The sequence below is a fragment of the Prionailurus viverrinus genome, chromosome A2 (genome assembly GCF_022837055.1).
Source record: "Prionailurus viverrinus isolate Anna chromosome A2, UM_Priviv_1.0, whole genome shotgun sequence".
NCBI lineage: Eukaryota > Metazoa > Chordata > Mammalia > Carnivora > Felidae > Prionailurus > Prionailurus viverrinus.
In genome coordinates this window covers 138,508,455-138,524,837 of record NC_062562.1, presented here as the reverse complement: position 1 = coordinate 138,524,837, position 16,383 = coordinate 138,508,455, and the positions used below count along the sequence as shown (strand labels likewise).

At 37.2% G+C, this 16,383-nt stretch overlaps 1 protein-coding gene across 1 annotated transcript in view; it reads right to left on the bottom strand.

The window, feature by feature from the left end:
* The window catches only part of KCND2 (potassium voltage-gated channel subfamily D member 2), a 489,337-nt gene extending 473,331 nt beyond the window's left edge, over positions 1-16,006 (bottom strand). Inside the window, exon 1 of the mRNA XM_047850897.1 lies at positions 13,797-16,006. Within this exon, the coding sequence (XP_047706853.1) occupies positions 13,797-14,911 (1,115 nt within the window). The 5' untranslated portion in view covers positions 14,912-16,006. The remainder of the gene's footprint in view (positions 1-13,796) is intronic.
* Between the last annotated feature and the right edge of the window lie 377 nt (positions 16,007-16,383).

Sequence of the window (16,383 nt, the reverse complement as noted above, 5' to 3'; positions counted from 1 at the left end):
ACCTTTTCACTTAAGGTGTATGTTCAGTCAGTATCTCTTCATTGTCAAAAATCTTCTCCTGCCTAATTGTCCATTGAGTGATCCACTAGGAACTTTTTTCCCTTCTATTCTTAGTTTCCTCCCTCTCTTCCTTCCTTCTTTCCTTCCTTCCTTCCAAGCTGTACATACTTAATGACTACAATTTGAGGAGTTTGGGGATAACTATACACCCATGAAACTATCACCACCATCAAGGCCACAGACATATCCATCACCTCCCAAAGTTTCTTCCTACTCCCTTACTACTTTGTCTTATGCAAAAAGAAAGAAAAAGTACTACATTTAATATTATCATATATTTAATAATAACAATGTAATAGTAATCCTTCATATAGCACCTATGTAGAAGGTACTGTTCTAACAAGTTTGCATATTTACATTTAATTTCCATTGATGTCCTATGAGATAGGTATTGTTAATCTATTTTTAAAAATAGGGAATCTCAAGTAAACAGAATTTTAAGTAATTTAACCAATATCATGGAGCTGGTATTTAAATCCAGGCCATTTCTAATATATTACCATCTATATTTAAGACCTTCTTGCATGAATCATCAAAAGGGTTATTGTAGGAGAAAAGATCTAATTTTAAGTAACATCTGGTAAGATTTTTATATAGAAAATATATGAAGGGAAAGGCCTCAAATGTCACCAAAGAGTCTTTTTTCAACAGAAGTTCTGTAGGCTATTGGAAAGAAAAAAAATACAAAAAGTTACAAAATGAAGTATAAAATTGTTGTTCCCCCACTTCATAAAAGTATTATCACCAATAGTTCATTTTGTGTCCTCCCAGAAAAATAAAAAGAAAGAGTATGTGTGTATCAACTTATGTACATGTATGTAATATTTATTTACATATTCATACATTTTGTAATCATGTATGTGTTTGTGCCTTTAAAAAGTATATCTGAGTATATATTATACATTAACACATATTTTAGTAATATTTAAAATAACAAATATAGATCCAGTAACTGGATGCTGTCTAATTGTGGAAAATAATGAAGAGACAGAAGTAAAATAATGTGAATTATGTAAAGTGACTTTTTAGTTTATTCAATGTTTGGCTTCAAATAGTATATTTCAGAACACATTGCTAAAATTTGCTACCTGACTAAAAAACAACTCTCTTTAATTTTGAAATAAAATAATCTTACTTTTCATTTAGGTGATTATGAAGGTATTTGGGCCTTTCACATGAAAATAATGAAGTTCTCTGTGAAATCAATAGGCACTTTAGTTTTTAGTGCTCTAAAACCATGCCAATCCTGAATAAAGAAAGTGTCTTTTTCCATAGAGAAGAGTTTATAGCCATTTTGTAAATCACATTCTTTTCTTTTTTATGAGAATATTTACTATTATCTTCTGACATTGTATATCAACTTCATGTAATTTTTAAAGCCAAAAGCACAAATACTACATTTTTTAAAAAGAAATGGGTCAACATATATACACTGTAAGTTATCTATGCATTTTCAAAACACTTGCCTTCTATTGCAAACAAAAAAATGCAAGGTCATCCATGAAGAACTGGAAATAATATTCATTTTAATTTCCATAATTAAGAATTTCCTGAAATGGAGGTAATTTCCTCTTGACATTTATTCATACATCCTGTTTCACAGTAATGTATCTCCTTCTAAATGTCTATGAGATGCCTTGAAATTAGCACAATTTTTTCTAACTGCAGTAATATTGTGATAAATTAGACAATATCAATGGAGAGATATGAATAGTTTCTTGATTGTACACACTTGTAGAAAGTTATATGTAACATTTTATAAGGTACTATGAAGTGTCAGAAAACCAACTGAATATCAATTTCAATCCTCATTCTTAATTTCAGATGAATGAGTAAGCCAAGCTTTGCAAGATATTTTCAGGTTTGATGTTTTCATAATACTGGCCTTGAGTTCAAACACAAAGTTGAAGTTAACCAAATTTTTTCACATTGTGAAAATATAAATGCAGTGTTGACCAAAGTAAATCTTTTTGGGTTGAAAGAAAAAGAAAAATCCAACTACAAACCATGGAGTTAAATACAGTGCAAGTTAGGATCACTACAATTATATTACATTCTCATTTCAAAGAGATCAAGGTAAAAATAGTGCCAATATAAAAACCATTCTTAATTTCTTCACAGTAACTTCTATCTAACCATATGCACTTCCTCTTCCCATTGCATCCCACTGCCTCATAAAAATCATCTTTTTCGAAATTCTCTGTATTTATTTGTAGCTCATGGAAGTGTCAACTGATGTCAACTTTGGGAAAACCGACTATATCTCCGAAGTTGAACATTCACACCTATGACCCACCAATTTCATTCCAGGTTATATATGTAAGAGAAACATTTGCACATGCCAACAATTTGCATATAAGCACTCTTCAAAAAAATCTAGAACCAACTTGAAAGTCATCATCAAGAGAGTGGCTGAATAAACTGTAGAATAATCACATAATGGAATGAGATATTATGTAGCAGCCAAAAAATAAATTACAATGCATAGAAACCTTGATGATGTATTATATGAAAGAGCCCAAAAGGCTGTGTACGCCATGATATACTTTCATAAGGTTAACAAAATCTCCCAATTAAAAGTATCATTTTAAGAATGATAAATATAGGATACAGGATGATGGTTATCTCCAGCAGAGAAAGACAGCGGGACACAACGGAAAAAGAGGTGCTAATGGTTAGCAACCACTGTAAGTTAATACCAATGATATAGCTTTAGTTTGGGGATAAGTTCACTTGTCCATATTACATTACCAAAATTTATTAAATAAAATGATAGAGGACTATGAATGAATGAATGATAGAAGTGTATTATGAAAAAGGATAATAATTAATTAAATTCTATGTATGTGGAATTAAACAAAAGCAACTTGGTTTACCTCTTTAAGCTCACAGTATCAAAGGCTTAGCTCTTTTAAATACACTCTATTGAAATGTAAGGTATTCTCTTATGATTTATCAATTAGGCTTCATCTTGAAGATTTCTCCTAAAGTACTGGAGGTATCTGCTTATTACCTAATTTTTTCAGAATATTAACTTGTTCAAAAATTCAAAGGAATTAAAGAAGGAATTGCTTTCCCTATAGTAATTCCATGGATATAAAAATGACATATAAATGTATATAAAAATGACATTTTATATGTTTTTCAAATTGGAAATGTATTATTGAAGCAAGCTTGAGACAATCTCCTCAAAATATATTCTTTATTATGGTGTTTAAATGAAAAATATTTTAAGATATTCTTTCATTTGAACCTTAACATGTCTTTTCATTTAATGAAGAAAACATAACGTGATCTTTGGGATCAAATTAGGAACACATCTGATATTCCAAAATTTGAATTCCAACTTTTCACACAAATGATTTGACACTGATTTCACACCCTGCTTTCAACACCACTGATAATAAAATTAACAAATCATAACTTTAGATAATTGTCTAAAACTCAGAGTTGAGGGGCGCCTAGGTGGCTCAGTTGGTTGTGTCTGACTCTTGATCTGGGTTCGGATCATGAATCCATGGCTTGTTAGTTCGAACCCCACATCAAGCCCTGCACTGACAGCACGGAGCCTGCTTGGGATTCTCTTTCACTTTCTCTCTCTGCCCCTCCCTTACTTGTGTGTCCTCTCTCTCTTTCAAAACAAACAAATAAACATTTTAAATAAATAAATAATAAAATAAAATTCAGAGTTGAAACTTCAATTTAATAAGTAATTCTCTTTAGTTTGAACAAGATTTAATAAGTAGCAGATGACCTAGGGAAAAATGACAGGATAAGATTGTATGAATTTATTAATCTGCATTACTAGCTCAAAGTCTCCATTAGACAATAAGTTTTATGTATATAATTTATTGTCTAATGGGGAGATTATATATATATATGTATATATACACACATATATATATATAAAAGGAGGACTACGACCTAGTTATATATACGTATATGTGCACTAGTTTTACTACTTTATTTTGTTTAATGATGAAAATAGGTTATACAATAAAGAAAGAAATATGGAGAAAAAAGATTTCCAGTGACTTGTGCTCTAAAGAGCATTAGACTTCAAAAGATCCCCCAGAAATCAAGCTTTTGTTTTTCCACTAACTAGCTCTGTGATTTTGTTTCCTAGCATTTTCCAAGCATAAATTGATAAGTTTCCACAAGATGATTTCTAAAGATCCTTGCAAATCAATATTCCATGATTTTAATACCTTTAGACTAAAACAAAAAATCAAATATTAGTGAAATCCATAAGATACATTCTTTTCTGATCCAGTAGTGTCCAATGTGCATTACTAAGTTGATCTAAGTTAAGAAGAATACAAATACATGTGTTTGCTTTTCATTCCCAAACACCACATTTGGGAAGAATTGAGAACAAAAGTTCCACAGTGTGATCTAAAACAACATGCATAAGGATTTTCCTTTTCCAAAATGTGTTAGAATGGTGTAGGGTTATATAGTTCCAACTTCCACAATGAGATGAAAACAAACTAGCTCCCCGTTCAAAAAAAAAAAAAAAAGTCTAGTAGTTTGACAATGTAATTGTCATTATCAACTTCACGTGCAAAGAACAGAGAATACCAGGACTTTTTCCTTTGTTATGACCCTCATGAATCCCAGCTTACAACCATCCGAAGTCAGGTCTCCAAATAGAAGTACTGGTCGGGATGCAGAATGATGTGTAGGACAGATGTTTTAATGGAAGCAGAATGCCACGGTGAGATGGCATGCTGAGTGCCCTTAGAGTCAGGTACTATTTCCATAAGTTGCTTGTCTAGGAAACACACTTTTTTTTTTTTTAATTTTTATGTTGGCGATCCAATTCTTGTTCTTCCAAACCCAAGTTCTCTCCATGATTATGTTTTATCTCCAGCGTGGTGACTCTTACCAAAGCACTGAAACTCTATAAGTTTCATTACGTATACACATCTGCTACATGCATGGTTCCAATTTGATTTGGGCTTAAAAATACATATCCTCTGGCAATTTTTAAGACGTGTAAACTATTTTTTCTTTCAAACTCACAACAAAACCCCTGAACATGGACACATGTACCTACTGCAAAGTGAGAAAAAAAGAAATGGAAATATTCTTGTAGTACCAATGCAGATATGATATTCTTGAAAATTAACATTAGAACTGATAATTGTAAGCCGGAAAATCTATATTCAAAATAAATAATACTCCCTAGTCACTTCCTAGATAGCTCCACATCTATTGAGAAACACTTTTGTCCTTTCAGCTCAAGTGTGGAATTCATTTTCTCATTTGAACTAGTTTTATTTTTGTCTGTTGGGAATACTTTAATCATGCATTCTTATAAAATACTTCATTTTTTCTGGAAAATCTCATGAGTAACGATATAAATTTTAACTTAAGGTAAGTATAATGAATCTAACTAAGGATGAGAATTTATGCATGTGAAGAAATTAATGTTAAAATGACCACTTAAAAAAATGTTAAATGTTTCGGAGCTTGTGCACATTTTAATACAAAAATCATATCCTATCTTTACCATACTCATAGTTCTCTAATGTGTCCCCGTTATGTCTTAAATAAAACCAGAAGTCTTTACTATGGTCTACAATGTCCTGAGCTATCTTGTCCCTACTACTTTTCAGACAGCCTTTACTACCAAGCCCCTCCCTCCCTTTGTTTTAATTACCATGGCCTTAGGTGGAATACAACAAGTCTCCTCCCTCCTTGAGGTCTTTTTACTTATTTCCTCTCTTCACCAAAAGCTCTTTATCCAGATATTCACAGAACTCACTCCATCCTTCCAGTTAGCCATTCCCTTTACAAAGGTCTTTGTCTCAAATATTCCCTTTACAAAGGTCTTTGTCTCTTATCCAGAACAATACATTTCTTAACCCATGCTTATTTTATTTGTAGCACCCACCAGTACTTGGTGTGGTTTTCTTTCTGCCTTTGTCACTAGAAAACACAATTCTTAAGGTTAGGAAATTGGCAGTTATGTTTACTGCTGTGGCCAGTGACAAGTAGTAAGTGATCAACAAAAGTCTATTAAATTGAAACCAACTCTATGAGTCATATTTTGATTTCCTGAGAGTATATGCTACTGGTAAAACTTTGGGTTTCCAAAAGCACTATTATTGTTATTCTTAAAAGCAAAGGGAATGAGGAAGATGGCAGAATCATGCCCACATGAGAGCAAAAAGACAAGACCTTTCACTTTTTAGAACAAAACCTTCCCATTCTATTTGACATTATTTCAACAGTCATCCTACTCTTTCAATGTTATTTTTTCTCATTAGCAACTTCTGATAATTCACTGCCTATTCTCCCCACACTTTATATAATTCAGATCTTCTTTACATAACAGACATGTCAAAATTCCCAATGCAAAATGCAGCCCACCATGCCAGAATGTGGATCCACATATATGTGTACATTTTACATATCTGCCTTTTAATCACTTCAAATAGGAACTTCTCTCTGATAGACTACATTTATTGTGTATTGTGTATGTCATTTATAAATAACACTTCACTATTTTTAAACATTTCCATTTTATGCATTAATGAGTGGGCTTAGATAAAGAAAAAAAAGGGCCAGCTCATGTTTACTGGGGGAACTGAGGTTGAAAGAGAAGGCAGTAAGTACATTTCTGTGCTGATTCATTTGCATTATAAGATATCTCCATATGCTTCCCAGAGGATTTTCAATTTACCAGCCTTCACCAGAAAGCACACTGATTAAGGAAATAACCATCGACAGCCATTAATTCTAACTTTTGAAGAAAATCAGTTACAGATCAAAGAGTGGAAGAGTCTCATAGCCCTCCCAAGTCCAAAAAGAAAAATAACAAAGGCAGATTATAGTACAAAGACAAAATGTTCAAATAAATAATAAATTCCAGTTTTCCCTAACATTGAACAAAGCAAAAGATTACATTAGTAGATGATGGCTGATGTCAAGATGGCACTGTTCCAAAATGAAGGAGCTCTCCATGGTGTGCAGGTATCACCTCACACCATGATTTTGCAAAGCCTTAATGTAGATTTTTCTACATTTAGACACTGCACTAATAGGTAATAAGTCCCCAAAAGGTATGGGCCCATACTAAAAGCCTTTCAATCTGGTTAGGAAGGCAAGAAGTAGAACTGTAACATATATAAAATAACATTACTAATGTCAAATGTAATTCCAACTATAGATGGTATAGGCATGGGAGGTCGAGAAGGCTTCATGGAGAAAATCACTGTAAAGATTGGTTCTCAAAGGAGAAAACTAAAGGGTAAAAATTCCAATGGAATCTACTGAAGCAAGAAGCAGTGTCAATGTGCACAGAAATGTAGAGATGCTATTGCAGTACTGGGTTTCTTTTCAATATCACACTATATCCCACATTGCCAAAACTAGCTGCTGAAGCCAGTGGTAGAACAATGGTGATACACACACACACACACACACACACACACACACACACCCATATATATGTAATCAGAAAACAGTATAAGACATATGGAGAATGGGGGGGGGGGAGTAAAATCATTATTATAGCTCTGAAGGATAAATAATACTTCCTTCTCAGTGAATATTCTTTTTACCATTCCTGCTCTTTCAATGAAATAGAAGTTAAATTGTATAGTTTTAACAACTCTCAGGCCAACTCTTTTTAGGTAATTCAAGCAAAATTATTTATTTTCTTCTTTATTAGGCCAGGTAAAATACTTACCACCATATAGTTTGCTTCCAAATGGGCTAAGAGTTCACTGAACAGGAACACATGGTTTTGTTATGTCAACTGGGCACCATCATGCTAAAACCCAGTACTATGTAAATAAATGCAGGACTAACAGCAATGCTGAGAAATGTACTGTGAGTCACAGAAAGCAGAACTAGGAGAGAAATAAAGAGAAAGTTTATTCCTTTTCTTACTCTGTAGTATCAGCAGTAATCTCCAGGTAGCTACTATTACATATTCCTAGATAATGTTTTATGGTCTTGAGAGAAAAAAAAAAAAGAGTGAAAAATGAAATAAAAAAAAATGCTGCTGCTAATTGTGTAACTATCAGTAAGCCCCCAAAAGTCTTACATGTAGAAAATGATGGACTGTAAATGAGTAACAGCTAAGTTTCTTTCCACCAGAAGTTTAGAAATTAGGTAATAAGACATTTGAAGTTCATTAACTCATTTTCAAAGATGAGTATTGGGACATGACATCAGAATTAAATGAAGTAACTCTACAAATAAAATAAGACCAAGCTAATCTGTAGTCTAAAGGGAAATCCTGAAAGGATAAAAAGTATCCGTATCATAACAGACCCACTGAAAATTAGAACACAATCCCACTCTAGTATGCTGTGCTGACAGAACACATATTATCTCTTCCCGACATACCTCTGTTTGGCAACCAAGTAAATACTTGTAAAAAAGAAAAGGAAAAATGCTAGGTAAATACACACGTTTAAAAGATACATCTGTATGTCATGTCAAATACTGTCTATATTTAAATGATGACTAAAACAAAATAAAGACAGTTAAAGTTTGGTGACCTTAATGCTAAAAGAAGAATACATATTACATGTCTACATTTCTTTAAAAGTTCATTTTCAACTCCCAACAATTAACACACTCTATAAAGAATTTAATAAGAATATATATCATGGTATGCTAAAATAAAAATGGATGTTACCCATAGTATGGCTCTTTCATTTGAAAGAGAAATATTTGGTACTTCCCACATTGTAAAGATATTTGATTAACATGATAGCAATATTTTGGGCAGAAGCTAGTGCAGGGGAAAATAATTCTACCCATTTTTAGTAATAACTGCGTAAATGAAAAGTTTCTATTTATTTAAATGATTCTGCAAGATATACTCCCAACATTCCCCAAAGCTATGTAGTCAGGATAGTGATGGCTAGCAGGAAAATATTTAAAAGCTCCTTCTTGGGGCGCCTGGGTGGCGCAGTCGGTTAAGCGTCCGACTTCAGCCAGGTCACGATCTCGCGGTCCGGGAGTTCGAGCCCCGCGTCAGGCTCTGGGCTGATGGCTCAGAGCCTGGAGCCTGTTTCCGATTCTGTGTCTCCCTCTCTCTCTGCCCCTCCCCCATTCATGCTCTGTCTCTCTCTGTCCCAAAAATGAATAAACGTTGAGAAAAAAAAAAAATTTTAAAAGCTCCTTCTTCTTTTTAATCATGTATACTTAACAACATATATGTGTTATGTAAGGTATATGTTCTATATTATATGATATATAAAATGTAATACTTTTAATATATTTATATATTGTATTTGACATATATAACACATTTGTATGCACATAAAATATAACATATGTGGCATATTTCTATATATAATCCCTCTCCAATCATGCCACTCCAAAAAGAGGATACACAGATACTGGCACAGTGTTAGGAAAACTGCAGTGAAAAAAACTATTTTGCTTCTTTGTTTCACAAAACAGCAATTTAGTAAACCTATTAAAATTGAAATATTATAGTGCTAGTTTTTTTAGAGTTATAAATGGACAACTACACTAAGTTTTCTGGGAGTACAGATGTAATTCTACCATATTTGTCTCTGATGACAGCACCCTTCTTGTTTTCCTAGATTGGTTCAGAAATCAGCATATAATTTATGTAGTTAAAATCATAAAGTTGCATGTTAAACAAAAACTTTACAGAAATGCCATGTAGTAGCTTTCTTTCCCAAGTGAAAACTTTGATAAAAGCAACTTTGTTTTAAAATTAAAGAAGTGGTGGACCACAGAAATTAAGAAATAAGAAATTTCTCAAGTTCTTAAGTTGTATGTCATGAGTAATACAATGTTTTTTTTTTTTTGTATTAAATGTATTTATTATTTGAGAGAGAGCGAGGGAGAGAACGCGTGCACACACAGGGGGAGGGCAGAAGGAGAGAGGGAGAAAGAGAATCCCAAGCAGCCTCCCCCAATACGGGGCTGGATCTCACTGAGATCATACCCTGAGCTAAAATCAAGTCACACGCTTAACTGACTGAGCCACCCAGGTGCCCCACAATCTGTTTAAAAACAAGGGTCTAAGTGGTTAGTGATCATGACCAAAAACGCAGGTGTTGCTACCATACAAGCTCCTCAGATTATTTAATGTGCCACCTGGTACCACTTCTAACTCACAAGTCATGAACCGGAGGTTCAATAAATGGTAAACTGATGCTGGACCTTGTTAAATATTGTTTTTACAAAATCTTTTTTGATCACTGATAAACATTTGAAAATTTCCTAAACTTGGTACCATTTGAGTACTACCACCTGGAAGAAACACCACTACTGGATGCTACCTGCCAAGGGTCATTAGGACAAAAGAGGAGTTCCAGGTTCTTTTTCTCCCAAGGCTGTTTAAGGCAGCAATTAGAGTTTACGTTATGGAAAGGAGGGAGGTGGGGGGAGTAAAAGGGCACTGAGGGCCAGTGAAGGCCTATGAATATGCTCCGAAGGAAAAGATGAAGTGAAAAAACAGATACACTTGACCACTCAATCTAAACACTTTTCTAAAAATTCTTTCTGATACTCTTTCTTTCACTGATTTTTTTAAATTGTGCTTTTAATGTTTCTTACTTTAATAGGAAATGGGTAGGCTTAAAATTATACTTCAAAGCATTAATTTTAGCAGCAAATAATTGGTTATGTAAAAGCATGGTTAAGTTATGGTATAGTGATATATTTGAGATTTCAGGGAGCATAAGAATGATTCGATGAACACACAACAGTTCTAAGACAGACCCACTCATTTCTTCAGCCCAAAACCGGACTGAAATTGTTTCAAAGGACCCGAGAAGTAGATAATTCTGTCAGTCCTAAATTACAAAGGTTTTGCCTTTACTTCTCATGTAGATAATGTTTATATGAGCTAGGTTTTCTATAACCACTGTTTAGGATTCTGTTTTCACTTCTATTATCATTAATTGATGAATATTAGCTCCATCAAAAATAACAGCCAAGTAAAAAGAGTTCAGAAAATGTACGGGGAAATTCTTGGTCATCTATCAGACACAGCTTGATCTTAACTCAGACTATTGCATATTTTCCAGAAAGTTTATACCTAACACTTCAGCCTGTAAGTATAAAACTAGAGTGAAAAAATAAATTCAGACAATGGCTTTTGCTGAATATTTTCTGTTCTTAAATAAAGCTGTTGAATCACAGTGCAACCACAGACACCAAACAGGCAGGATTTAAAACAAAATCTATTTCTCCAGGAAAATAAAATACATTATAAATATGTTTTGATGAGAAACTGAAGACATCTTTCTAAGAAGCTTTCTATATCATAAAGCATATACTTTCTTAAATGTTCATATACATTTTTCAATACATGGATTGTATTTTGATTGCATCCACATTTCTACATCTTAAAAGTATGACTGCTATATTTCATCAGGATCATTAACTTAATTTCTTGAAAATTAAAATTTTCAACTTCAGTGAAACTTAAGTCTTAAAAGTAACTTCCATTTTGCTTCCAAGTTTTGAGAAAGTATATATAATTAATTCTTCTAATCTACTTACATACAGAACATATGAACTAATAAATCCATGTCATAGATTTGACTCGGGCATTATGATTCAATTTCCTAAATGATTTCAAAAATATGCTTATAAGTATTTTATTTACATAATAAAGAAAATGTCATTAATGGTTAAAACTTCCTCTTTTTTCCCCTGAATTCAATAAAAATAAACTTCAAAAAAAAAGTCATTTCAGGAAACAAATTTTAAAATAATAGTAACTTCTCATGTCTAGAACTTATAGCCAGATGAAATTAGCATCTCATCAATATTCATTATAATAATAATACCGATATTCAACCATATAGACAGTATATGGTATTAAAATGATTCACTGATACTTCATGAAAAACACTACCATAGACACCAAGTTTTATATATATATGCATATATATGTATATATATATGTGTGTGTGCGTGTATATATATATATATATATATGTAACCTTTTAATGTTTCTTTAATTTCCTCTTAAAACAGAATTCTTTTTATTCATATACATTTCTGATTTGACGTCCTGATAGTGATTTGCACTATCCAGTTGTCCTTAACAAAGATTTCAAATGATAAAAAGACAATAAGCCCCCAAACCACACACATATATATAATTCTCTTTGATAAGAAATAAGCACCTTCACTGCTAAGGTATTCTGTTATCACCTTCAAAATTTGTCACAAAACTACCAACACGATAAAAAGGACATAGAAGCAGTAGGATATGGATTTTCACTGATTCATTTTTCTAGTGCACCAGCAGGTCTTAAAAAATATGTGAGACAAATCAAAATCATACTATGGTATTTTAGCTTAGTATAAATTCTTAATTAACTTCGCCAGAAATTCTTCACATATAAGATATTCCATTAGTTGGCCATATGACAACATGAGACTTTCTGCTGAACACAATATGGCTAATAAAATTAAGTTGACTTTTACCACATGGTCATTTAAAGAAGACAATTAGATTAGCCAGACACAAAACTTAAAAAAGCAGCCTTGGGAATAACTTTTTTCCTACAGCCATTACCAAAGCCTTATTGAACTGATTAACTATGCAAGAAAAGCAGCAAAGAAAAGCTGAAGAAAGGGCACTAACATCACTACTTGGCTTACCTAAGAACTCATAAAAGTAAAAGACTCTAACCATTTTATTTTATTAGGTCCTATAATATATAAATTCTACTACTTTTCTGCAGCTTGATTAACATTAATCATTTCATACTTTTCCTTTTTTGTACCATCTAAAGAAACCTTAATTCTAGCTTCATATTTATTTAAAAAAAAAACCACATTAATTTGGAATATGCCCATTGGGTTGCAAAACACCATTATCCCCAAATAAAAGAACACACAGAAGAATTCTAGAAGGAAATTACAATGCACAAAATTCTATAATACGATCAGCCCCTGATGACCATCAATCTCACCAGATAGTGTTCTACCTTCTAAGTATATTTAATGGTCATAGGCCCATTGCCTGATGGGATCTGTAGTTTCTAAAAACTGTGTGATAGTTACTGACTTTTTTCTAAAACTATGAACTTATAGTGTAAGATATGTTGCAAATATCATTCTACTTCATTTTGTAGGGTTGATCAGTTTCAGCCCTGATATTCTAAAACCGCATAACCTATCATCCAAAATGAAAATGCATGTATATGAATATGTATATATATATTACAAAATCCTTGGATAATGATACGTATAATCTGTGTTTTACAATGTTGTAAAATAAGAATTATGGTTCTTAGAAGGAAAATGCATGCCAAAAGTATCTATTTATATGAAAATAATACTTCAAATATACATGAAAACTTTTCATTTGAATACACTGGAACTCTCTCTAGGCACTTCAATATATATTATGCATATTCATACCTTTACTGGGCACCAATTTTGTGTTTTTCACTGTCATATCTTTATGTATTGATATATATATATATATTATCCTTCCCTATATTCAGGAATTCTAAAATTTCTTTGTGTATTTATCACCTTCAGGCATCCATACTCAACACCGGCCAGCAAATCCCTAAATGACTTCAACCTCTGTATCATACCCATTTCGTGGATAAAGAGTTACTCAGAGCCACTTGGATAATGCTTTCCTAAACCCACTTAGAAGAGAAAAAAGCATTTCCTCTGAACTGTAGAACCTTATTGGGTCCACGATCACCTCACAGATATCCAACCTCCACCCCATTTCCCTTGACGGCACCTACCCTAGTGTTGTCATGGTGACGATGGTATACCAGAAGGCAGCAGGGATGCTGGTGAACTTGCTGGCCGAAGACCCCTTCTCTGCGTAGAACATGACTGTAGCAAAAATGATGATAGCCATGGTGAGCGAGAAGAGCAAGAAGCCCAACTCTGAGGCACAGCTCTTCAGCGTGTACCCCAGGATGCGCAGGCCTTGAGAGTGGCGGGAAAACTTAAAGATCCGGAAGACCCGGAAGACCCGGAGCGTGACAAAGGCTCCACTGACATCCTCATTGTCTGTCATCACCAGCCCAATGTAGTAAGGCAGGATGGCCACCACGTCGATGATGCTCATGACACTACGCACAAAACGGTAACGACTGGGTGCCGCGGCCAGGCGAAGCAAGTACTCAACTGTGAAGATCATGACGCAGGCTGTATCCAAGCAAAAGAAGGCCACCGCATACCGCTCCCCGCAAGGCAGTTCTTTAATGTGCCCGGGACTAGAGCCGCAGGGCACTGTCTCTACCACGTTAGCGATGACTGAGACGGCAATGAAGAAGCCTGTCACGTAGTAGAACACCAGGGCCATTGTGCTGGTGTGGGGGTTCTCAAACGCCCGCCACACCCTCTGCCGGGCGGTCATAGTGGGCAGCGTGCTCTCTCCCGTGTTGTCGGTATCGGCGTCGTCCTGCAGACGCTCCGCGTTCTCCCGCCTGCGATCCTTGTACTCCTCGTAACAGCAGTCCCCGATAATCTCCGGGATGAGGCCAAAGAAGGCCAGTTCCTCATCATACGCAGAGATGCACTCATGGCGAGGGTAGTGCAGCTTCCCGGTGCGGTAGAAATTCAAGATATGGCGGAAGATGTCTGGGTCACGGTCAAAAAAGTACTGCTGAGTTTCCGGGTGGTAGAAAAAGTCCCTCTCCGAACTGCCCAGCAGAGTGTCCGGGTAGCGTTCCAGGGTGTCCTGCCACGTCTGGAAACGAGTGCCACTCACATTGAGCACAATCAGGGCATCTTGGGTCCTTTTTCTCTCCTGCCTTGGGGGAGCCGGCATGGGCCCCGAGGCCACGGGCATCCAGCCAATGGCTGCTGCCCTAGCAAAGGGCAGCCACGCGGCCACACCCGCCGCCATGGTTCCTCGAAGCGGAGGCACGAAGGGCGATCAGGCGTCTACAGCGGGTCACAGTCGCCACACTCACTCGCTTCCTGCCGTCGAACCCAATACTGAGAGCTGCGGTCTGGAGGTATCACTCCTACTCCAAGGCGGGGCTCCTGGTGAAGTCACAGTTCTCGGAAAGGTAAGTTTCCCTCCAACGCGGGGATTTGTAAGAAGAAAAAATATGTGTATATGTACAACGTCCTTACAATCACACCCAGCAGAACCTCACCAGATCTCTTCCAGCAGCTGGGCCAGGCCACTCCTGGCACGAATAAGTACACAGGTGACTTTAGGCGCAGCAATTTCTTCAGACAGGTGTCTGATTTCTCCCCTGACACAGTCCGGATAATGTAGGGCCAGTACGCGTCGTGTAGGACAGAGAAAACGAGGGACAGTCACTCAGTGGTGTTCTTCTGATGAATCGAGAACCCTACCACCTTCCCTTGCAGCTCTTCCAAACCTCCCCTTTCCAAGTGGCCCTTCCCGCCAAAGGAGTCTCAGAAAGGCGACCTGTTGTTGTAGCTTCCGAGATGCGGTCACAGCCGCTGCCCCATATCTCTTTGGGAGTCCGGTGGCCGCCTCCACTCCTCGGGCCGTATTTGCAGAGATGGAGGTGCTGTGGCGGTGGGCACGGTGGGGGGCGTGAAGACAGATCCGCCTCCCCCTCGTCTGCAAGCACCCCTTGTATCTGCCAAAAGCGTTCGCCCAATGGCCCCTTCACTCTCTTTTCAAGTTCAGCCCAGGTGCAGTGTGACAGTCACAGAAGCCGGGAGCTGGCAGCCGCCGCCGCCGCGGCGGCAGCAGCAGCAGCAGCAGCAGCAGCACCTGCCTCCGCGCAGAACGCGCCTCGCTCGCGGTACATACCTGGCAAAGTGCGCGCCGGGGCTGAGTTGCATAGAGACTTTCTCCTCGCCGTGCACCCGGAAAGGGAAAAGCCGAGAAAGCAGCTCCCGAGCAGCCGAATCCGATGCGCCCAGAGGGCATAAATAAAGCTCAGGCGAGCTCTTCTTCCCCTTCCCCCATTCCTCTGTGCTTCCCTCCTCCTTTTCACCTTCCAAAAGCCAGGCGCAGGCGAGCCGAGCAGCAGCAACAAGTTCAAAAGGTGCGGGGGAGGCGAGAACGGAGGGGACTCGCTCCTGCCAACTTACTGCGCCGCCGCGGTCGCCGGGGCCCGAGCGGGGCGGTGCGGGGCTGCGAGGCTGCGGGGCTGCGGGGCGGCCGGGCGGGCGGCGGCGGCGGCGGCGGCGGCGCGGCGGGGCCGGAGCCGGGGCCGGGGCCGGGGCCGGGGCCGGGGCCGGCGAGGGCAATCGCCGGAGCGCAGAGGCAGGAGGCGCTCGGCAGCGCGGGGGCGCGGGAGGGCGGCTGGCTGCTTCCCCGCCAGTGGGTGGTCCTGCATCTCCCCCGGCTCCCCGCGCCGCTCTGCTCGTGCGATCAATAAATAAGGA